Source organism: Numenius arquata, chromosome 1, assembly GCF_964106895.1.
Source record: "Numenius arquata chromosome 1, bNumArq3.hap1.1, whole genome shotgun sequence".
Classification (NCBI taxonomy): Eukaryota; Metazoa; Chordata; class Aves; order Charadriiformes; family Scolopacidae; genus Numenius; species Numenius arquata.
Genome location: NC_133576.1, coordinates 50963910 through 50987672, shown reverse-complemented (window position 1 = coordinate 50987672; position 23763 = coordinate 50963910). Strand labels below are relative to the sequence as shown.

The 23763-nt window shown below is 39.7% G+C and overlaps 1 protein-coding gene across 4 annotated transcripts in view; it reads right to left on the bottom strand.

Annotated features, from left to right (window-relative positions):
- DMD (dystrophin) overlaps window positions 1-23763 on the bottom strand; it is a 1192402-nt gene that overhangs the window by 21036 nt on the left and 1147603 nt on the right. For 3 of the 4 annotated variants that reach the window (XM_074159135.1, XM_074159144.1, XM_074159153.1), the window contains 7 exons: window positions 19093-19229; window positions 18285-18323; window positions 13656-13721; window positions 12253-12318; window positions 8995-9153; window positions 587-830; window positions 102-225 (listed from right to left, as the gene is read on the bottom strand). In XM_074159135.1, coding sequence (XP_074015236.1) covers window positions 102-225; window positions 587-830; window positions 8995-9153; window positions 12253-12318; window positions 13656-13721; window positions 18285-18323; window positions 19093-19229 — 835 coding nt within the window. The remainder of the gene's footprint in view (window positions 1-101; window positions 226-586; window positions 831-8994; window positions 9154-12252; window positions 12319-13655; window positions 13722-18284; window positions 18324-19092; window positions 19230-23763) is intronic. The other variant, XM_074159164.1, reaches the window with a different exon arrangement.

Here is a 23763-nt window from a genome sequence, read left to right as displayed (position 1 = left end):
TTTGAAGTAAACAGGAGAGCAGGGTATTTTTAAGGATTTTTTTTTGCTGGAAAATGGGACTATAAATATTTTTTATGAAAATCTGAACTTTGTTATCTTACCCATGGTTTCTGAAGTCTGGCTGCCAACTACACGAAGAAGCATTGGCTGACTGCTGTCTGACCTCTGCAAAGAGGTAGAAGGAGATGATAGTGTTGTACCATTCACCTTGGCATCTGCTTGTGGCTGAAAATTGAAGAAAAAAAGAAGAGATTGTTATTAACAGCTCAGTACAGTTGCACAAATCTTTATATCTCTGTATTTTTTATTTATTCCATGAATACACACAATTTTCTGTCTGTTTTTAAGTAAATATATCCATGCAAACAATGGATTTGAATTCTGAATAAAACAAAGACGACAACTAAAGAAAAACAACAAAACATGATTTCACCTTTTCACTCTACAGCTTGCAGAACAATTTAATATTTTTCCGTGAATAGCCTCTACAGATACAATTTCTTGGTCTGTTGCCGTTACTGGTAACACTTCACACCCTGTTTGGAAGATGACTCGAGAGATCTAGAAGAAAAGCCTGAGGACTCACCTGCTCCAGCAGCTGCCTCAGCCTGTGCAGCTGCGACTCCAGCTGTTTGTTGTGATCCTCTAGAATCTGCATCCTGGCCTCCAGGCGGCCCTTGTGCTGGCGAAGCAGCTTGGCTTCTGCAATGAGCTCAGCATCCCGGGGGCTTTGCGGAGAAACCGGCATCATCTCCGGTGGGGACGGCAGTGGAGACAGTCCTTTGTGGTCATGCTGTTGCTTCAAACGGTCATACTCTGCTTGCAAGTTTCTGTTGAGAAGTAACAAGGAGATAAAGCTTTACGAAGCCGAAGAGGGTGCTGAAGAGGGTGTGCAGGCCACCCTCTGCGTGGAGCAGGGAGAAGGCACCTCGTCTCTTCTCCTCTGGTGTGATGTGACGTGTCTAACTGCTGGGGGAGAGGTCCACCTGCACCTCCTGCCTTTCATTCTGCTGAATCCCCATGCGTGTAGGCTTACACCTCCCAGATTTGCAGGGAGCTGATGTTATAGGGACCTGTGATACAAGCATTGCCTAAAGCACTGCTCTCTGTGTCACCAGAATTCACAACTAATTCCCTCCCAGGGCACAGGACGCAGAAGGCTGGCTGGGCTCCAGACACCCTCCCGAAGCTCGGGCACAGTCTGTCCTGGGCTCAGCCCTCCCTCGGCTTCCTGTGCTTTATCCTTCCTAGCAGAAGTCGGACTGCCTGTTCACTTCCACGCACGAATACACTCAAGGAGTAATTAGTGCTAAAAGAGGACGTTGAGTGATCAAAGCATTTTACAAACACTAATCAAAGCAGACGCCACCTGGCCAGCCTATCTGTTTTACAGATGAGAAAGCTGAGACAGAAAGGCGGCCACACAAAAAGTCAGAGCGAAACACAGAACCCAAGAATTCATTTGCAACTCTGCTGTCGGCAGTCAGGCCGCATCACTCTCCTCTCTTCGTATTTGCAACTGCATTTCCAGCCTAGCTCTAAAATTACTAACCTAAAACGAGGGAAAGACAAATTAGTGAGCCAATCTGTCAACTTTTGGGGCTATAATTTCCATCTTCATTTGGACTGCCCTGTCTAGAGTGTTGCTGTCTACTGTAACTTTATGGCACTGCTAAGCTTGTTCTTTTGTTCTGTAAAACTCCAGTTTCACTCCAGTAAAACACTCCATGGAGTAATATGATCTATAATGGTCCACATGAAAAAAAACCCCAAAAAACTACTAAGCAAGAAGAGCACAGAAGGTAAGAAATTGAAACCTTGTTAGGTTTCACACAGTCCAAAACCGCAAAAATAGTAACACATAACAGAAACTTTGTAGGCAACGGAGGCCTAATAAACTGCACTGGGATTTTGTTGCTATGATGTTCCTTTACAGCTTCCCAGAGGGGGAGAAAAATGGCTCTACGCTCTGGTAACTGCTTACTCATCACAAGCAGTGACCCAGATTTTATTTTTTCCAACTCGCTCTTATTTGAGGTTGTGAGAACAGACACTTTTTGCCAGTTCTGCCTGCAAACTACAATACACACTGACAGTTTGGTCTGGAGTCTTAATAGCACCTCAGAAACCTCCCAATAAACTTTATTAAGCTCTGAAACACTTCTAAAGGTACATTATTGTGACCAGAACAAGAACTGAAGCAGTATGCATCATTTCACAAGGATAAGAAAGTAACACCAAGGACAAAGACAGGCTGTTCTTCAAACTGTTCTTCAAACGTACTTGTGCCCCTCAGCAGCTGGATGATGGACACGTCCTGACATGTGGCACCTCCCCAGAACATGATCCCTAAGGGATGTCTGACCTACATGATCCCTCCTCTGCAGAAGTTTTAAAATGTTAAAAAAAGGTGTTGATAATTCTTAACTTCAGGTTGTTCCAAAATTCAAGATTTCTTTCTCTAAAACCCACATGAAGAGGGAAGACTATGGAGAGGTTTTTTTCAAAGAATATTTTTGTTTTAATGAAATATAGAGTTTCAAGTCCATGAAAATTATCTGAAAAAAAGAAAGAAGGGCTATACTGGGTGTTGCCTTCCACATGACTTAATGTCTTCTCATACTTCTAGCTGAAGGAACTGGTGAATAATTAATAAAAATACAAAAGGGAATAGGAATGAGCATGACAACGGTATCACACACAGCCTTATTGAAGACTAAAGTTTATATAGGATTGATTATTAAGCTTGTTTTTCACAAAGTCTGTACACAGTGGCTATCGCTACCCCATGAGGAATTTCCCAGATGTACGATACAGGCAATACTCTACAAACAGCAGACTCAAAAGTTTGAAGTGCTGTAAAGCAAAAGATAAAATATCACCCTAAGGGAAACTAAATAAATGCACTTGGTCATACTTGCAACATAATCAGGTACCTTGCTACAAAGAAAGCCGCAATCATTGCTTCAGCTATCAATATAGAGAAGCCCTTCCAGTAACTATGATACTGAAACTCAATTGAGGACCAGGGAGAAATTCAGATAAAAATGACTTCATGTCTGATGCAAAATAGTTAAAAATTCTTTCTGAAAGCCTACAGGAAAAAAAATAAATATAAAGGATACTGCACATTATCCAAGCAGAGATACGTCTGAATTTGTGAGTTCCATAATTAAAAACAGTAATATTGTTGAAACAAAGGAATGTCATTTTGAAGGATGCATGTGAGTTTGCCCAGAGCACCTGTGTCATTGAGTTTTCCAGCTGCACCTTTCCTGTCCAGCTAAACAGTCCTTAGTCCAGAGAATTGAGATGCATCATAGCAACTGCTTTCAGAGCCGTAAGAGTGATGCAGAGTGCAGATGAGCAATAATACCATAATGACTGGGAACAAGATTTGTATTAACATAGGGGGGAAAAAAGCTAAAAATTAAAAAAGAAAGCATTCAAAACCTGCTGTAAGAACATCCTAGAGGAGAGAACAATTGGCTCCTATTCCTACCTCTGGAACAGTTTTAAGCTGTGTGGTGAAAAAGGATTGCTGCTGCAAGCTAGGCATCCAAGGCACTGCCCACAGCCCTCAGTGTAAAGCCTCTGTGTCCCAAGGAAAGGTGCTCTCTGACATTTTCAGCATAAAATGTGACGTAAGAGAAAGGGGAGATAAAAGCATAATCCTCTCTAAATGAATGCAACTGCACAAGCCTGGGCAGTACCGGGAAACCCAGCCTCCCTCCACCATAGCTCAGGCTGTGTAACTTTTACATCCGGCTGTCACAAACAAAGCAAGCTGCAGTGTTTCCTGATCACTGGGAAAATATATTCTACTTCTCTAAGAGAAATATTCAAAGAAAACCCCCGTATATTCCATTTAATATGCTTGCACCTCTTTGAGGTATTCATGAAGAAAAATAACAGAGGAAGCATGCAATGTAACCTTGATTTACGCAACTGTAAAGAGCTGGGTAGTAAAGAGCTCAGGAGTTATTAATCACATCTATCACTGGCAGCATTAATCGCCTGGTGATGGAAATCCTAGTGGACCCCGTTTGCTGAGTAGTCCTCTCAGAGGCAATTGAGAATTTGTGATTTTGTGTTATTTTTCATTTCCCTACAGAAAATCAGGGGTCTGAAGAAATGGACAAAGCTGGTAACTGAACCACCTAACCTGGTCCCTCACTAGAGTGCCAGTGTTTACTCATGATGTTTCACACTCAGAAGATCTAGCTCCCCTTCTTCAATGCCAAAATAAATACCGAGAGGAGCCACGGCATATTTAGAAATGCATCACTTTCTCGCTATTGGCAACTATACAGAAGGAACTTATTTGAGGAGGCCATTCATCAGTCTTCAGGGTTGAAGGAACAGCATAGCTGCACGGAAACAGGGCAGCTTTGAGATCTGGGGTATTAGCGCTTCTCCAGTGGCACACAGCCCACTGCGCTCCCAGTGCAAGTCAGGAAAGCAAAGGAAAGGAAAATCGCTCTGGCTGGAGATCTCATTTACTAAGTTCTTGTTATAATACAGCAAGAAAACTGTAAAACCAAAAACAGTTTTCTGTATAAAACAAAAGAAGGTAAGAGAAGTCTCCCTTTTACACAAGGATGTCTGTGATCCTTATTCAACTAAAATATTAAGAAGCGTTCGCTTTCTTTAGTCATTAAAATAGCAGGAAAGTATTTTAATTCTTTGCAAAAAGTTTTGAGTCTCTGTCACTGCAAAACCGTATGCTTTCTGTTTAATGCTAGTACTGTACATCCGAGTCAGTATATCCTACAGTATAACCTATGTAAAGTACTGCTTTAGATGGACACCAAAAATCTATCTTCTCTGTTTCTGAAATATATTAATTCTTGAGGAAATTTCAAAATCTGCTTGAAAGCAAAATTTTATAATTGGGTTTTTCTCTTATATTGCAATATAGTAATAGTGCCTTTCACAGCAAGATTACTATATGTCTATTGAATACATAAGAAATGGTCTTATCATAATATTCCATGTGACGTAAAACTGAGCATGAGTCCAAAGGCCTAATACTCAAATGAAACATTTTCACCAACTGAAAATATTCTCTAAAATGCTCACATTTTAGAAAATATAAATTATTTAACAGGCAAATTTTTGTCATAAATTATTTAAGGAAGTCATATTTGCAAGCCACAAAAGCACCAAGGTCTCAAAATGCTAGCAGATAAATAATGAATATCTAACAAGAGGTCCTTGGAACTGAAAAAAACCTCAGTCAGAACTGCATCACAGCTAGGTTAGTTTATAAGTCGGATAATACATTTCAGAAGAATTCAAAATAGGCAACAGATCTTTTTAAACTGTCCAAAAGCAAAACCTCAGAATTACAATTTCAAAGAGACTTTTTCATTTAAGTAACAAGTCAAGATAGAAATATTTGGAGACCAGAAACTGCAGCTGAAAACCAAATGGAGGTCAGAATTCAATAAACAGCTCAAAAGAGATGAAGAAAAGTCAAAACATGAAGCAAAAAAGAGAAGAGGTTTTTTTTTGAAAAGCAGGAAATCGTGGAGAGCAGAAGAAAAAGAGAAATGACAATGAAGTGTTTTGAATATCATAGTATTGCTTCTTGCTGGTACTTGATGCAGCTTTCCCAAGAGCTGCTGAGAAGTGACTGCATGTGCTGACTCCAGCTGTACAATAACACAAGATACAGTAGAGAGAGCTCAATCTTCATTGTCAAAACCCATCAGAAGTGTATGCAACAAAAGGGGTGTCAAGACAGGCAGGAAAGGAGGACTTTTTATCTAACACTGCTACCTGCCCAGCCACTTGCCTTCCCAGGCATAAGCACCACATCCAGCTTAGCACCAGCAAGGAGACCCAAAGTATTTGCAATGGAGATGAAACAATTCAGGTGCTTTAAGGCTGGGCTGAGGACCAGGCGGTCACGACGTGATTTGCATCATGTTCAGCTCATTTCCAAGCAACAGACTCACAGAGTCTTCCTGCTGCGGCAATAAACAATGTTTACTCAGAGGGCATTTTTTGGATCAGCATGGGAAGAAATATGCGTTCACCCCCTAGAACTGGCTTCGCACAAGGAACTTCCCAAGTTGTGGATTACCTTTGGCAACAGTCAAAAAATGTTTGCACAAACTCTGAGGAGGAGAATGACTAGAAAATAGAAATCTAAAGGGACAAGACTGTTTTTTAAAGGTAGGTAAGTTATATGAATGGCTCCTGACTGACACTGTCTGAACAGCTGATTTTTCTAAACAGGAATCAGTGTTTCCTCCATAAAATCATAGTTCGCTGGCCACAACAAGCTATCAGGACAACAAGAACTTGTTCGTTTGTGAGCATCTGCCTCATTTTAAGTACAAGTTATTTATAGCGGTTTGCAGAGACAGAAGTCATGATTTTGTCATAAACAATGAAAAATCACAGCAGTGTGACCTCCGTGCTGTCCTACAGAAACAGACTTCTTTTCTCCCTGCCGCATTGAAACCTGAAGCATCCACAAAAGGTGAGGTTTCTTGTGGTGCCATCCCGTCTGTAACTGTGCCTCCAGTAGTACAAATGAGAAAACAGCCTATAACCAACTTTGCAGTCTACAGCTCTTGTTTAATCCAGGCTTGGCAAACTTCAAAACAGGTATTTTTAAGGTGTAGTTCCTGTCAGAGATCTTTTAACATGCTATTCCTCACTAGTAGTTGTTATATTAAATAAAGCTCATAGTAATATTTAAGGCATAAACCCCGAAAAGAAATTTTTTAGCCTATTTAGCTGTCTAACTCCAGGTTTATATACCACATTTCTAACCTAAAATGAGGCTGTTTTAAAAGTCATCCTACTTTCTGGTGGGTAGCTTATTTGGTATACAGACAGAAAAGCATTATGATTTTTTTTAATCCATCCTAGTGCTCTTTAAAAAAGTAACACTCATCCGCATAAAACTATGTTATTTTACTATCTGTACTGTACTAGTTACACAATATTTCTTAACTAGAGAACTCCTATATGCAAAGTATGATGGCTTATTTCAAAATACTGATTTTCCTCCACTCTGGAAAGTACTTGGGCTTTATACAGTATGTAGTAGGAAGTCTGGGGTTTGTTTCAGACAAAATCTCACTGCTGCTCAGAGAGCAAGAGCTTTGTTTACTACAGCTTTCTGTCTGAAACACTTTCCTCATCCTTTATGCCTATTGATCCTCTACGTTCTCCCAAATCCTATTGAAAAAAAGTGTGTTCTTGACCCTTCCTCTTGATTTCTCACTCTCCAGTTTATTATTATTTAGATGTCTGTCAGACATTGTGCCAGCATTTTTCATGCAGGCAGAAACATAATCTCTAGGTGTTTTCTCAGATACGAATTCTTCAGAGAAAGCAGTTAGATTTTTAGCAATTCTATCTTCAGCTTAACTTGACCTGAAGACTGTATAGTCTGAATGCAGAGGGAGTGGAAAGCAACTGGAAACACAAGGGCATGAGAAAATAATGGCAGACTAAAAAAGTAACTCTTACAGCAAATTACACCTTTAATAAAAAAAGTGTGTGTGAAACAAACTTTTAGTTAAATTAGTTGCTTCTGGCCCTGGAAATGTAGAGAAAAGTCCACAGAAATATCAAACCTGGTATTTATAGAGAACAGGCTCTTCCCTCTTCCTAGTCAAAGTATATTACTTATACAGAAAAACAGACTTAATCTGTGGAGGAGTAGCTTCTGCATGTCCAGAGGGAAGCACAAGACAGATTTAAATCTTTCTCCTATTCCAGGTGACAGAATAGCTTACTTCAGACTTCTCCATGCCAAAATTAACTCGAGCTGTTCTGCAAGTCCGAGCTCTGTTCTTTGTAAAGAAGTCCCAACCACAGTCTCATGGAGATGGTGGGGTGATGGAACCACTATAATTGATTAGTACCATCCAAAGAAGACTTATGCATGGAGAGAAGATGTATGACACTGCCAACTCTTGCATTATTTTCTTGGCATGTCTAAGGTAAATGATTACTGCATTTAAATTTCAGTATAAACAAAAGTACCTAGCTCTTAAAGAAGCAAGAAAAAAAGAGCTTGAAAATGCCAATAGACTTTACCACAAAAGCTGAAGATAGCAGAAGGCAAATAAAAATGGGATTTTTTTGTAGATCTAAATGATATCTATCTTAGAGTCTCATTTTGGTACTTCATGGTTGCAGTTACAAACCTGCCAGGGTCAAGATCTACCATTTTTTATGCTGATGGCCCAAGACTCCAGGGTAGCATAGAAAGAGGACTGCAGTGTTGCGATGCTGCAAAAATCCAGTTGGGGATATTTTTTGTGATTAATGAAGATAACTTCAATTAAACTTGAAATTAAAAGTGGTAAATTATATTTGATCCTGAGAGGCTAAAGAAATGGCAACAAATAACAGCAAACAAACAGAAAGAAAAGAGGACCCAAGTTTTAACCACTGTGAAAGAACTCATTTGTCTGACGAAAATGCAACTTTGTAACTCATTATATCCCTAAAACCCTAAAAATGCTATCAAAGTGAATTGCATCTAACTGTACAGCACAATTATTTCACAGATCCTTTACTTCAAATGAATTGAGGTAATTTCAAAACCTCATGTAGCCTATTGGCCAAGCCTGACTTTCCAAGAACTTCTGCCTGTCTTTTCTAGACAGGGGTGCAGAAATCTGCACCCCCTTCCCTCTCATAACAGTAAACTAAAGTAACGCTGGCACGAAGCTCATTACTAGCATGGAAATAAAGGAAAAGGTAGAACAGAAGGAAACATGAAACAGCCAGCAGAGCTTGTCACAGGTGGCACCGTGAGTATTAGGTGACCCACGGATGTCTTTGAAGCTTGCCATTTTGGAGGTTTTGTAAAAGAAACAGTGCTGATTCATCACCGCACTGGAAGTGGGAATGAGTTAACGATGACAGGATGTCAGCTTCATCACTTACAGACAGAAAGCTTTCGTTTGCCCCTGCAGCACGTGCCTGAGGGCTGCGGCAGCTGGTGGCGTAACCCACCTGTTCTCCTCTTCCAGGTCCGCGAGGATTCTCTCCAGTTCCCCTCTTTCCTCGCTCTCCAGAGAAATCAGGATCTGGGCAGGGCTCCGGGGCTGGCTCAGAGGGGACTCCTGGTTCAGACTTTGGCAGTAGTGCTGGATTAACAAGTGTTCGTCATCGCTGGAAAACAGAGGAGGATAAAACAGTCTGTTCCCTTCCTCGTTTTTAACTTCGTAGTGAATATGAGATGATTCACTCCCAGTCTTTCATTTCTTACAAAGAAATTTGCTGAACTCTTTGTAACGAACAGAAATGTACCTTAAAGCAAAATCTGCTGAACTGTTTCACTTAGTCTCTGATAATTTTCCTTCTCTGGAGAGTACACCTCTCTGCTTCTCAGATACTTAAAGCTGAGTTTTGCCGCAGCTGACAACCTCAGCTTTCCTCTTTTGCCTAACTTCAATTAGGAATTTGCTTGAGAAAAAAAGCCATCCGCTGCTGCCTGATCTGTGTTGTGGAAGGGTCATTCAAGCAAAGGCAAGGCATTTATTTTTACACCTACAAACACTCCTTATGAAATAAAGGTGTCCTCTATTTATCTGTTTTTCTCCGTAAAATAAAAAAAAAAAAACAAACACCTGACAATCTAATGAAATTGGGCTATTTTTCACTGAGTGTTTTTTTGAAATTACAACTGATCCACACTGTCCGAATACAAATATATTCTATTTAATACATATGTTCTCTTTCTCTATTTCTATGGCCCCCAAAGATGTTTGGCATTTGAAACAGAAACATCTCTGGAAGAGAGAAGCAAATCCAGTTCTGAAGACCTTGACCACCTCTAGAATTACATGGGTGTTTTAGGTGCTAAGGAGATGCATCCAGGCCCTGGGCTACACAGCTAACACCAGCAAAAACTGTGAGAAACCATAGAAGGTTTCTCTTGATACCACAAGTCAAAGACAGAAAAAAATGACACTGCTGTTGGAAATCTTGTTTTTCTGGTAGCACTTACTTATAACAAAATAATTCAGTCTTTCTTTTTCTGTTATGTTTGTAATCCAGAATTTAACAGGTGTTTTGAATAGCTGTTACTGTTTAAAAATTAGAATTTTCCTTGTTTTCATTTTGTTCCTGAAAATATTAATGATGCCATTTTATAGACTGCAGGAGTGCTAAAGTAATGTAGAGCACATTAACATTAGTTCATAAAAGGGAAATATGAATTTTTCACAACAGGCATCCTTTCCTTTTTCTAAACAAAATTTTAAAGGCTTGTCAGTTTCTAAATCTATACATTTAATGAAATACTTCAACTGTGACTCCCTTCAAAAACTCCTTTGCATTTGTAAGTATCCTTATGCATCTTAAGTGAATTACCAATGAAAAAGTGACATAACTATTGCAACTTAATGTCACTTTGCAAGACATACTCTTTCTCTGTGATTTTGAGCCTGCACATACTTTGTATACATAATTGCAATGACACTTCAAAATGTTCTGTGGTATATATACACAATATCTCTTTATTTCCCTCCTTCTCCATCTCCATCTATCATTCTAAATGTAAGTATAAGCCCAATAATCCAAAACTTGTAAAAATGTCAACAAATAATACTTAAGTATACCCTGAACGACAAAACTGAAAGAATTACAGTTGCGAATTCATGGTGACCTTTGATTTTGCTGCAATTTGTACCTGGATCATATTTCTTCCAAAATTCAGAATGTATTTATTATTCTCATTTTAATAGTACAAACTGAGTAACAAACTGGAGAGCCAGTGGCTAACTTATTAACTGAATCCTATTAATACAACCTTTATTTAAACAAAGAATGAATTGAACAGTAAGACCAAAGCACAGCAAAAAAGATACTGCTTACGTATGATTTTGTGACTAAGAACACTGAAATATTACAGTGGGGAAAACAGGAAATTCCATATGTAATAGCATTACTGCTATCCATAACAACACAAAATTGAAATAAAACTTGGAAACAAAGTTTTCATTAACTGTGTGAAACTATACTGCCATTGCGTATGTATTAGTTTTGAGGTGTCATTTCAACTTTCTCCTTTTTGAACTAATATATTAAAACAATATACTTGGTTGTACAAGGTATTTTCTTTCAGAGTTAGTAGGTAACAATCTTCCCAAGTCAAAGGAGAAACTATTCTGAAACAAAGAAACAGCTTTATTACTATCCAAGAACATCTCACAGGCTCATGACCAATCTTATAAAATACTAATGATTTGGAATCTCAATTAAAGTGAATGAAAACTGGCTAGGGTACTGCAAATTTAATAAAAGGAAGATTCTGTCTGAATTTTCCAAAAATTCCACTCCTTAAACTGTGGTAAGGATTGTAAGGTACAATAGAAAAAAACACTTTTAGAAAAGTTGGGATTTGAGTTCTTTCATATTTGATTGATTCAGAATCTGTGCTATGGCTTCTCCTACACAGTTAAATAACTAAGACCAAATTTTCAAGTGCAACAATGACTTATGTGCTTCTATCCTGTTTTCAGAAACATTTCTCACAGTTACTTTTCTAGTTCTATGTCCTTTCATTCAGAGAGTAAAGAAGACCAAGAAAATCATGACAGAGGAGAAACATATTTTCATGTCAGAAAGCCACAAAAAGGTCTCGGTGTAACATTAGATTCAACTACTTTTTGAAAATTAAAACTTTTACTTATGACTTTACATTTAAAGCAGTACAATGAATGCTTGTCAGTGATCTGTCCAACTTAAAGTTTACTACTTCTAATATTCCACCGTGAGGATGAGTCCCTCCTGGCTTGCAATGTATTTCAGGTATTTGTAGACCAAAGATTTCTGTTTAGCCCCGCTAACTTTTTGAATGACACTTTGCCCACAACAGTGTTTTCTAGCTTACAGCAATTTAACCATGATTAAGCTTGCAGTTCAGATAGAAGGTTTATCTTTTTATCTTGGTCCTTAAAACACATCAGATGATGAGCATTTTTTCCCAAGTAACATGGGAACTATTTGCTGAATAAATCAGTAAATTTTTTGGAAGAAATTAGTGCTGTTAATTTTGAAGGTATCAATCATCTGTTGCATAAATTTGGTATTAAGCTATGAGCCATAAATCTAGACAATGTGATACAAAATGAAAGAACACAAGTTCATCATTAAATTGAACCAGATGTGGTACATGGCCATGAAAATTCAGCACTACAGAATTTCATTACAAGTTATTAACCTTTACAAAAAAGCACGTCAAAAATATTAAAACAGCCTACTTACATGCTCTCATTAGGTGAAATACTGTCATTTAAATACGAACCATTGGTGTTCTCCATTTCTGCTAGCCTATAGAAAACCAAACAAAACTCATTAAAATCAATTATGTTTTCCAGAAACTTTATTTGCTCTAACATTCCTGAAAGAATTAAAAAGCGTGATGTTTTTGATGAACTTGAAATTCAAATTAATTTACACTCACTGTTGATTACCAAAAAGTTTTGCAATAAGCTATCGCAAAGGATTGTTTATTTGTTACAATGACCTGGCTAAACTCACATCTAAGTTTTCAACCTTTTATCTGAGGTTATATACCACTCCTCGTGATTAATGAACTCCACAATCAAAGAAAGGCCTTAAGATGCCAGGGGATTACACAAATTGCTTTGTACCTGGCAATGTCATCATCAGAACTGTAACACTTGGTCATTTCTCCTTGGTTTTCAACACTCAGCCCCTCCTAAATATCCTGCATAATTCAGAAATACCTCTCCTGATCAAGTGATTTTGAGGGAGAGAAAGAGGAGGTTGGAATAGCAATTTTTCATTACCTCAACCCTTGCAAATTTGCTCGTCTGGTGGAAAAACATTTTCATTTTTGTGCAATTAACCCACTTTTTGATTCTTAAGAGCAGTATGAAAGCAGGCAAGTGAACTAAAGCAGCGATATACCACTATTTTAATCCTCCAAATCAAGGAAAAATCCTGTTTGTAGTATTCCACAAGGTGAATTACTTAACATTAAAACGACACTTGAGATTCACATAGAGTTTGGAGGTTTCTGCTCTTCTGATTTGTACAATTACACCAGGGTCCATATTAAAAATGAAACCCTATGTAGAATCATGGAATCACAGAATAGTTTGAGTCGGAAGGGACCTTTAAAGGTCATCTAGTCCAACCCCCCTGCAATGAGCAGGAACATCTTCAACTAGATCAGGTTGCTCAGAGCCCGAAACAACCTGACCTTGAATGTTTCCAGGGATGGGGCATCTACCACCTCTCTGGGCAACCTCTGCCGGTGTTTCATCACCCTCATCGTAAAAAATTTCTTCCTCATATCTAGTCTGAATTTACCCTCTTTTAGTTTAAAACCATTACCCCTTGTCCTATGGCTCAAGGCCTTATTAAAAAGTTAGTAACTTGAATGCACAGTTTAACAAAGACCCCACAGGACATAAAGGCCACTTCTGACCACAGAGATGCTCTGGCATGCAAGTTAGTTGACAGGCTGGTTAGCAGCAACAAAGAGCAATGCTCTGCATTCCAGAGCCTGGAAAGCAAAACCCCAAACCCTACGTTTCTTTTAAGAAGCTCTCAGGTAGCAGCTAGCTTTTGGGATTTTTTTTTTTTTTTTAAATGACTGTTTAGAGAAAGATCTGCCTAATGTCCAGCTGGTCTCATACCTGCTAGCATAATGTTCAATGCGTGAATGAGTATCATCATGTGAAAGCTGAGGGGACGAGGCAGGCCTATAAGGCAGAAAACACTGATTAATCACAAACAATACCCCTTTAAAATTAAAAAGACACTTAGCTTGCCTATAACCTCACATCTCCATGCCTTATGTTATGCTATGTTTGAAAAACAGCAAGTTATAACTCCAGGCGCTGTGTGTGCCTCCTCAAGCCGTCGGTGCAATGTTCTGTGGTACCACACTGGGGATTTTGACCATTTTGCAATCCGTCTGTTGCAACGACTTTTCTTCACACCAATCCCCGAAGAACTCTTTTCCAAAGGATTTACGGATAAGCTTTCGCCCTGGTTTTCCCTTCACATCTGCCTCCTTCATTGGTAATTCTGTTTCACACGCAGCCCTGCACGGGGTGTGAAAACCCTGCTGGGAACCTCTCCTCTGCCTCCCGCCCTGCTTCAGTGCCTGCTTCCAGCACACCCCATTTAAAAGAGCCTTTAAGGACTACTCCATGAGTCACTAGAAATAAATACAAGAAACATAAAATTTCTGAAATGAGCCTTTAATAACACACTGCAGAAATTGATGATTTTGCCTAGCATCTTTCCAGAGTTGTAATCTGAACCGTAGATTAGTGTGTTGCACAGGAGGACACAGTCGACTATTTTGGGTTCTCTGCCTGACAAATCAGATGGTATGAGGTCCTCTTCACTTTTTTTTGTCAATGAAAACAATTAATGAGATTTTTTGTCATGAATTAGAATATTGCTTCTTACAGCCTCAATTCTGGAAAATGTCACCATTGAGTTACGTTTCCTATGCAGTTCAGAGAGCATCCTTTGCTGCCATGTGGGATTTTGCCAGTCTCCATGTTTCAGGAGGTGCTGGAGTAACAAAAAATGATGCAGCTTCCCAAATTGTATGGTTAGCTTGTATTTTAGCTAAATTTCAACTTCTCTTTATTCTGTCTCTGCTGACTCTCCTTCTAGAACTCATGACTAAGGAAAGACTTTCCCCGATTTTAAACTGTTAGATACTGTGGCTCAGGTTGGGCCTGCCCAACAGGGATTGCACTGCATTGCAAGAGTAGGTAAGTTTTATATTTACTGGTTATAAACCAAAACTGTAATATTCTTGCGGTTTGTAATGCTCCCATGTTAGGACTTTGATAATCCTGCAGTAAATCTACTAGATTGGTCATCTTCCAGTTTTCTAATCAGCCAGCAAAGGACTCTAGAAAATTAGGATCCTTCTGAATTCAGCTTTATGCCAGATACACAAAATGCATGATCATTAATGTCTCTTCTCCCAGAACAGCAAAGTTTTTCTCTTTAAGACACTACAGGCCAAGTATTACAAATCTCATTTTGTCTGAAATGAGCTTTGGCCTCAAACTGTACTTTAACCCATCACACGTTCAAACATTACTGCAGCATACCAGAGGATAAATACTCAGTTCACAAAGTTCCTCGGTACAGCGGCGATTCATGCGGATGGGTGATTGCTTCTCTGCAACTTGATACCCTATTTTGTGTAAGAACATCTACACTCTAGGGAAGGGAGGGGAAAAGGATGCAATTTATCTAAAGCAGGGGATTATGGAGCAAGATACAATGGTTTTCTGATAAATTAATGCTATCCCCATTTTTTTATTTGTTTGACATACGGTAGAAGTTAAGCTGGTCTAAACTGGTAGTATCAATGAAAGAAGAGGTTTTGGTTTCAATGCACACACAAATGTTGCTGCTAATACTGTGCACACACTAGGAAATCTGTGTTTAAAGTAGCTTTAGTTTTGAGCTGGGCCATTCTCCTAGTTCCTCTTACCCTGGCACTGCACATGTAGTTGTAGCAGTACAAAGGAAAGGACAGCCCCTGGTTGGGACCAGCTGGGCAATGAAGAGAAGTTATGTCCCTTTTGGCAGCAGCACAAGGCAAAACATGATCCTAAATGCACGATCACATACTTGCTGCCTTGAAACTAAGCTTCACCTTCAGAAGTGAACAAGGTGTGTGATGTCGGAGCTGCTTCTGTCATTCCGTCAACTGCAGGCAGAGGATGAGGCTATATTTCCAGGTGTGTCTCCACTTCAGAACATGCTACAGTGGAGATCTACCTCAAACACCTTTTTAAAAGCTTGATTATGAAAGCAAATCTGTTGAGAAGCACTGCAGCTTCATGTTGAATTCAGCTGCTCAGAGGTACACTTTTGCCAGCTTGAGAATGACCGTGCTGCAGCGCAGGCTGTTATGTGCAGACATACTCTTAGATGACCATCTGTGCTAGATGCCCTTCCTTTCTGAGCACACGTACCCAGTCCACCTAACCAGTCTGAACAGTCAGCAAGAAGACTGAGAGACATAGCCAATATTTAGCCAAGATAACCATCCCTTTTACAAAGGGCTCCACAGCTGGGGTCTGCAGGAACAATCTGGGGAATTCCAAGTCAAGTCAAGTGGTGATCAAGTGGCAAATACCACCTCCTACAATTCCCTGCACCCCGACAGACCTGGCTGGCAGGACAAGGGCACTTTTCTTGCTGTTCAGCATTGCAGTTGATGCTTCTTGAAAGTGTACGATCAAGTAAATTGTATTTATGCCACTGACAGCCCACAGTCCAAGTAATAAGATATAAATTCTCACAAAAAGTGTGAATTGCCCCTTTAATGCCTGGCAAGCAGAGTATCTCTGCAAAATACTCAATAATATGCAGGAAGAATCACTAACTTTTAACGAAAAAAAGAAGTACATATTTATAAACAGTTCCAGATATTATACCACATGTTGATGTCAGGATAGCACTAGCATTGCTAAATGCTGCTATGTTATGCTCTTCTGGAGTACTTTGAGGATTACCAGCAAACTGGCATGAAAGCATCAAAAAAAGGCAAGATCTTAGAAAACATGGAAAAGTTTTATGATAACCAGAATAAGAGGTTTGCCTGCTGAAGTTGGGATCAGCCCTGAAACTGAGAAACAGCTTTAAACCTGGCTAGCTCAGTAACTTGTGTGGTAGCCCTGGTGGTCTAACACTAAGGAAAGGAACAGAGTTAGCAGAACAAAATGAAGAGCAATTCTTTCCAGTCACTGTTAATTTCTTAATTTTCAGTTTTCTTGTCAGACCAGACAAAATGATTTTGCTAAGGAAGATACCTGGGTTGGGCTAACGAAAGGTGCAACCTCTCCGTACAAATCCATCTTCTCAGTATTTCTCAAGTTTTCTTAGGTATTAAATGCAAGTTAAACTCCCTGTAGTAGATGATACTAAACTTTTGGTGTGAAGCTATCGGTGTAGGCATACCATGATGTTATTGCTGTAAGTGAACTAGAACTAAGCATGTTATGGCAGCTTAATTTCATGTTATGACAGACAAAGCAATGGCATTCCATATTATCCAAGCTTTCTTTAAATGTTACTTTTAACTTTTCAATTGTCCTAAAGGGTAAGAAGTCTAGATCCACAGTTGAGTATATAGTATGCTGCAATCATCCCCAGATGCATTTAGAAACGAAAATGCATCCTAAAGTTCAAAGCCCCTCTATTTCAATCTGGCTCCAGCCTTTCGGCATTTTCTGTGGGTGAATCCTCAAACATATGAGGTTTGTAGTACTATATGCATTTCTCGGTTGCTTAAAGTAAATTTCCTAGAGGAAGAGCACTTCATTTGACTTCCCAATTTTTTTTTTTGTGCTTCAAATGAAAAATATAAACCAATATTCAAATGTAGACATTTCACTACTGTTTATTCTACCAAAAATTCAATGAAGGTGCAAGCCATATACATCTCATCATATAGAAATATATAAAATTATATTTATTAGTTTCTCAGTAGTTATCAATATGCGAATTTAAAATAATCCTTAGTTAACATTATTCTAAAATCATCCATGTAACACTAGTAGTAGCAAATGCCACAATGATAAGTATATCTTTAGTTTATGCTGAGGGTATCACTACAATAGTAAGACAATGCGTGTGCAGGAATGGTGCAAGAATGAAATTCCAATTCATAGTTGAAACCCCCTGCTTTTTAAAACTCTGAAAAAAATACACTAAACATTTCCCCATTTCAACCTGCTTTCATAAATTTTAATGTATCTAAAAAACTGTAATAAAATATCCAGTGAGCTTTGGACTAATTGGGGCACATGAGTGTGTGGGTGTGCACGGTTGTGTGTAAAACCAATTTATAGCTTTATCTGCAAAGCAACACCATTCCTGAAACTGAATTAAATCCATCATGTTCAATTCATCTCTTTCAAAAAGCATTTAGTATACATTCAGAGGGATTGACACTTATTCAGCAACACAGGCTTTTAAACGACAAATTCTCATAAGCATTAGTAGGACTGCACCAAAATCCCTGTTAATTCGATGAAAATACATACTCCAGAAAGAGTATACAGTGCATAATCCACGATTGCTGGGAATTCCTGGATTTGTCCCATTCTATTCATTTGGGATCAAAACCTTCCTTCAGAGAGTGTACCAAAGAAAATAATCATAAAGAAAGAAGGAAATGAACTTATGTAAAACTAAATAAAGAAACAAACAAAAAAAAGTGAGGGAACGCAGCAGCAGCAGTAGCAGCAGCAGCACACTTCAGCAAAAGTACTCACGCAGAATCTACTGGCCAGAAGTTGATCAGAGTAACAGGACTGCAAGACAAAAAATGAGGAGGTGAAGAGAGAGGCAGCAGAAACTTAGCAGCAAAATAATTACAGAAAGGTTTTAAAAAAAAATAAAAATAAAATCACAACAACTAAAAAACAGAAATCCAACAGACCAACATGAATGACAGTGAAGAGCAACCAACCAAAAAATGAGAAAGAAATCAAATCTAAAATTAAAAAAGAGAGAGAAAGAGAAAGAGAGCGAGCGAGAACAAGCTGCGTGCAATTGCCATTAAACAACTGATTACAAGGGAACTGGGTTACTCATTGATTTCTCCATGTGCATCATTATTGCTTTTTTTTCCATAAAGACTTCAAAGTCATTTAATAAGACTAAATTTATAGGGTGAGAAAAGATTAAATCGGCTGGGAAGCTTGCAAACACAGTAGCCTAATTAAAAAAATAAAAACACAGAAAGATACCCATTTGGAAGAAAACTAAAATTTAATGAAGAGATCGTTAGCCTCCAAATTGCCATATCAAACTTTGAAGTTTATAAGGCTGTCAGTGAGATGGTAAGTATTTTTCTTTTACTAACTGAAGTTGAAGTTCCTGTATAATGGGACAGGTGAAAACATAAAAGCAATGGCAATTGGAACGCCAGCTTGTGTTTTCCTGCCAGCCAAGGTTAACAAAAATGAAAAAAAATAAAGAGGCTTTATGCATTTAGGAAGTGAAGGGAGTTGGCACCAGCTGGGGAGCTCAAAGAGCAGACCAAATGAATTGCTACTTAGACACTTTAGAGCTACTCACGTTTCCATGTTGTCTCCCTCCAAGACAGTTTGCACAGGCAGGTAGCCCATTCGTGGATGCTTTGCAAAATATCTTTTTGTTCGAAATTTGTTTTTTAGTACCTTGGCAAAATCACGGACGTCTTCTCCTGAAGTTGTCTGAAAGCCACAAATCACAATGAAATCATCTTTCATGAGGTTATTACTTTTTTTCGGTTGCCTCTTCCTTTGCTAGGTCATTTGGAAGAGCTGTGGCCACACCAAGCAATGCTGCCAATAGCCTGATCTCCGGAACCACAGATTTTATTTATTTATCACCATCACCTTACAATGTGCTACACAGTGACACTGCTAGTGGGGAGGAAGGAGGAAAAAGGGAAGTTCCAAAGCCCCCTGACAGGCTCATGCCTCATCTCAGGTGATCTCAAGAGGACAAGCAATAATTTGATAAGAATTTGTCATTTCCTCACCTGGCTCAGGGGACTCTGCCTGCTTTTAGTTTAACACTGAAGTGGCTGTAGTGGAGGATACACAGCCGGTCCGTGAGTCCAGCTAGCTGCTTCACTGGATCCTGGCTGGATCCTGACTTACAACACACTCATTATCTACACCTCACGGACTTGTCAGTCCATGAAAGTCAGACCTGTACTCTCAGTACGTTTTCTTTTCAGTTTCCCTTCTCAGTCTCCTCTGCCATTAATATTTTGATCAAAGAGAAACAAGAAACAGGTGAGAGCTGCTGAAAGCTCTTAGATCAGTTATTTTTTCCTGTGCCTGTTTAATCTGAAGCTAGCAGACATTTAAGATCAATATCCTGAGGAGGGTACAATTTGCACAAAGTTTTCTGCTCCCTTGCCTGTGGGCGTCTTCCCTTGCTGCTGTAGAGACCAGCAGATGAGTGTAAAGTGGAATCAGCTTCCTAAAGATGAGAATGAGCCAGGAAGAGTTCAAAGGAGGTCTGCTGGGAAGATGCAAAACTTCTGGCAAGCCTGATTAAGAGTCGGGCAATTTTCTGAAGAATTTTAATGGAAGACTTCAGTTACTTTAGTCAGGCTGCACTCCCTTCTCTGCACCTCACAGAGACACTCAACCCTGAAATACTGCTCTTCTACAGTAAATTAAGTTCTTCCTGACCCACATAACGATATTGCTTCTCCAGTGTATCTAATTTGAAGGAAAGAAATGAGGGAAAAGTTAATCTTTCTGACATTTTTTAATGAGTTCGATGCCTTCTATTTAGAAAGGAAGGAGGTGCCGGGACCTATCAGTCAAGCCAAACTTCACAGAGCTGCTGAAATACAGATGTATGTATTTTTAACGATTGTCTGGGTAGAAAAATTAAGGATGCCCTGAAAAATAACGTGCAGAAAGACTGAAATGCTTTAACAGAAAGGACAAGTACTATCCCTGTACTGATGACACCTACAAGATTCATGTAAAGCTGGACAGAATTTGGCTCTCTTTCTGGTCAGTCTGTCTGGTAGGAAAATTTGCTGAGAGCAATGACTGACAGAGAAGTGACACAGCAGAACCTACAAGCCAGTACAGCAGCATCTGTATTTTCAAGAAACTGAGATAATTCTCAAGAATATTAAGTATCACTTCCTCAGTATATCAGAAGTAAAGACATTTTGGGGAACAGAGGGATTAAGTATACCCAGACCACCCAGAGGACTCCAGAAAGGGGATTTACTGAGGTGGCCTCACATGGCCCAGCAGGAGGGAATTCCCTGTGCTGACTGCCATCTGCAACACCTGCTAGGAGAGCTCTGAACCAGGTCAGCGTCAGGAGATGATGCACAGAGCGCATGAGGTGGGAACAGAGAAAAACTTTTAATATTTAATCTTGGTATAAATTGATTAAACACAGCTTTCTGTTCAGTTTGTTCACCTGTGTCATTTATAACCTTTTATTCCTCCTTTGCTTATTTTCAATGTTGTGAACACTTCCCATTGCATTTTACTGCAATTTGGATTAAGTGTTTTCAGGCATGATTAACAATAAAACATTCTTTGCTTTGACCTTCCTTGGGACTGTTCCTCCTCCTTGCTCCCCTGAACCTCCTGCATGAGAGCCAAACAGTAAAATGGTGTGTTTGCACAGAAACATCCTGATCTAGCTGGAAGCACAAGAATCCCATGAAGAAAACATGTCTTCCAGTGACAACTAGAAGCACCAGGTACCTCTCATATGATTCAATTTCCATTTCAAAAACGTTCAAGGAGCAAAAGAAAGGCAAAGAAAATGTGATTATTATGTGGACAAGATGATAGACTGAGGCTATTTTCAGCCAAACTTTCTGATTTATTCCACAGATGTTTTATTCCACATGATTTTCACAACAAAATCATCCAAAACAAAATTCTCAGTGGAACTGGTTTATGAAGAAGAAACAGTGGAGTTTCAGCATCCCAGCTCTCTTAAATCAAAGCAATGCATAGGCAGCTGGGCTAAGCATGTTCCAAAACTATTTCAAAACCAAAACTATTTCATGACATAAGGAAAACTTTACCACCATCTGACTTTTCACAGTTGGGTTTAAGAAAGTGCCTTGCTGAACCCCTACCCCAGACCTCAGCCTTAATTGTAAGCACTATCTATAGAAAGGTATCTTGGTCTTGACAGGCTTACTTCTAACAAGGTGTTTTATATGCTGGTGTGTCACTGTTCATTAAACCCAAACACAAAAACGATCCTACATTTAAATCCCAGTCTAGAAGTTGTCTTCTATGCTTTATTTGAAACCTCTTTAAAAATCACCTCTCTTTGAACAACAAATTGAGCTGTGTTGCTTTCAGGAATAATTGCTGCAATTTTTCTGTCTAAATGAAAATTAGGGAGCAGCCTTGCCCTTACTCTACCTCAACCTTTTGCAGGAGAGGAAAAGTTATCACATCCCTCAGATATTTAGCATGAGTTCTCAAATCTCCCTTAAGCAGAATTAAAGACTCCAGTGCTCCAAAATTTCCTGGAAGTAAGAGGGAGGGAGAATAAGAATATCAACACACTTCATTGTGCACATCCAGCTATTGCAAAGTTATAACAAAGAAGGCATCACATGTCTTCTGTCTGCCAAAATGCATTTTAAGGTGAGAGATTTGTCTGAAGGAAGAGGAAAAAATTCTCTGGCACCTGCAACCCCCTTTTTTTTTTTATCAATGATCTGGACGAGGGGATCGAGTGCACCCTCAGTAAGTTTGCAGACGACACCAAGCTGGGTGGCAGTGTTGATCTGCTGGAGGGTAGAGAGGCTCTGCAGAGAGATCTCGACAGGCTGGATCGATGGGCCGAGACCAACGGGATGAGGTTTAACAAGGCCAAGTGCCAGGTCCTGCACTTCGGTCACAACAACCCCAGGCAGCGCTATAGGCTGGGGGCAGAGTGGCTGGAGAGCTGCCTGGCAGAAAAGGACCTGGGGGTGTTGGTTGACTGTCGGCTGAACATGAGCCGGCAGTGTGCCCAGGTGGCTAAGAAGGCCAACAGCATCCTGGCCTGTATCAAGAACAGTGTGGCAAGTAGGGACCGAGAGGTGATCGTCCCCCTGTACTCGGCACTGGTGAGACCCCACCTCGAGTACTGTGTCCAGTTTTGGGCCCCCTACCACAAGAGGGACATTGAGGTGCTGGAGCGGGTCCAGAGAAGGGCAACGAAGCTGGTGAGGGGTCTGGAGCACAAGTCTTATGAGGAGAGGCTGAGGGAGCTGGGGTTGTTCAGTCTGGGGAAGAGGAGACTGAGGGGAGACCTTATTGTTCTGTACAAATACCTGAAAGGAGGCTGTAGAGAGACGGGGGTCGGTCTCTTCTCCCAAGTCACAGATGATAGGACAAGGGGTAATGGCTTCAAGTTGCGCCAGGGGAAGTTCAGGTTGGATATTAGGAAACATTTCTTTACTGAAAGGGTTATCAGGCATTGGAATGGGCTGCCCAGGGAGGTGGTGGAGTCACCATCCCTGGAGGTATTTAAGAAACGTGTAGACATGGTTCTTCAGGGCATGCTCTAGTGTCCAAGATTACTGGTTTGTCGTGGGGTGCTGTGTGGGTGGGTGATGGTTTTTGGTTTGGTTGTTGTGTTGTGTGTTCAGGTGGTGGGTGGTGGTTTTGTTTGTGGTGTTTTGTTTTTTTTTTTTTTGTTTGTTTTGTTTTTTTTTTTTTACTGTTGGTTGGACTCGATGATCTCTGAGGTCCCTTCCAACCACTACGATTCTGATTCTGATTCTGATTCTTTTCATTCATTTAGAAAACAATTATATACTAGACATGATATCTTCAGTGGATGTCTTGTTCAGTCACACAGTATGTGGGTTTATTTTTTTTTTTATAGCAGCAACACAAGAAAGATCAGGGCTTGCTGTGCGTCACATTCACTTTTTTTTTTTTTTAACCCCCAGTTAATCCTTCTCTAATTCAGCTGGCTGCTGGTGCAGCCAGGCACGGCACATTAGCATGGGCTGCTGGAGTTCAGGATTCACAAAAAAATGTACTGGCTGTGAATGGTTCTTTATTCTGATCCAGCAAGCTGGATGCTGTTGCAAGTTTTCTGTTCACCACCGTGTTTTCCTGTTAGTAACCTGTATTTTCAGGGAGAACAGAAATATGCTGGACCCTGCGTTGCAATGAGTTGCTGCAAGGTGGGGGGTGTCTCACAATCCTTTTTCCTTTCTCTGTCCTCAAAACACATCTCACAAACAGGTTA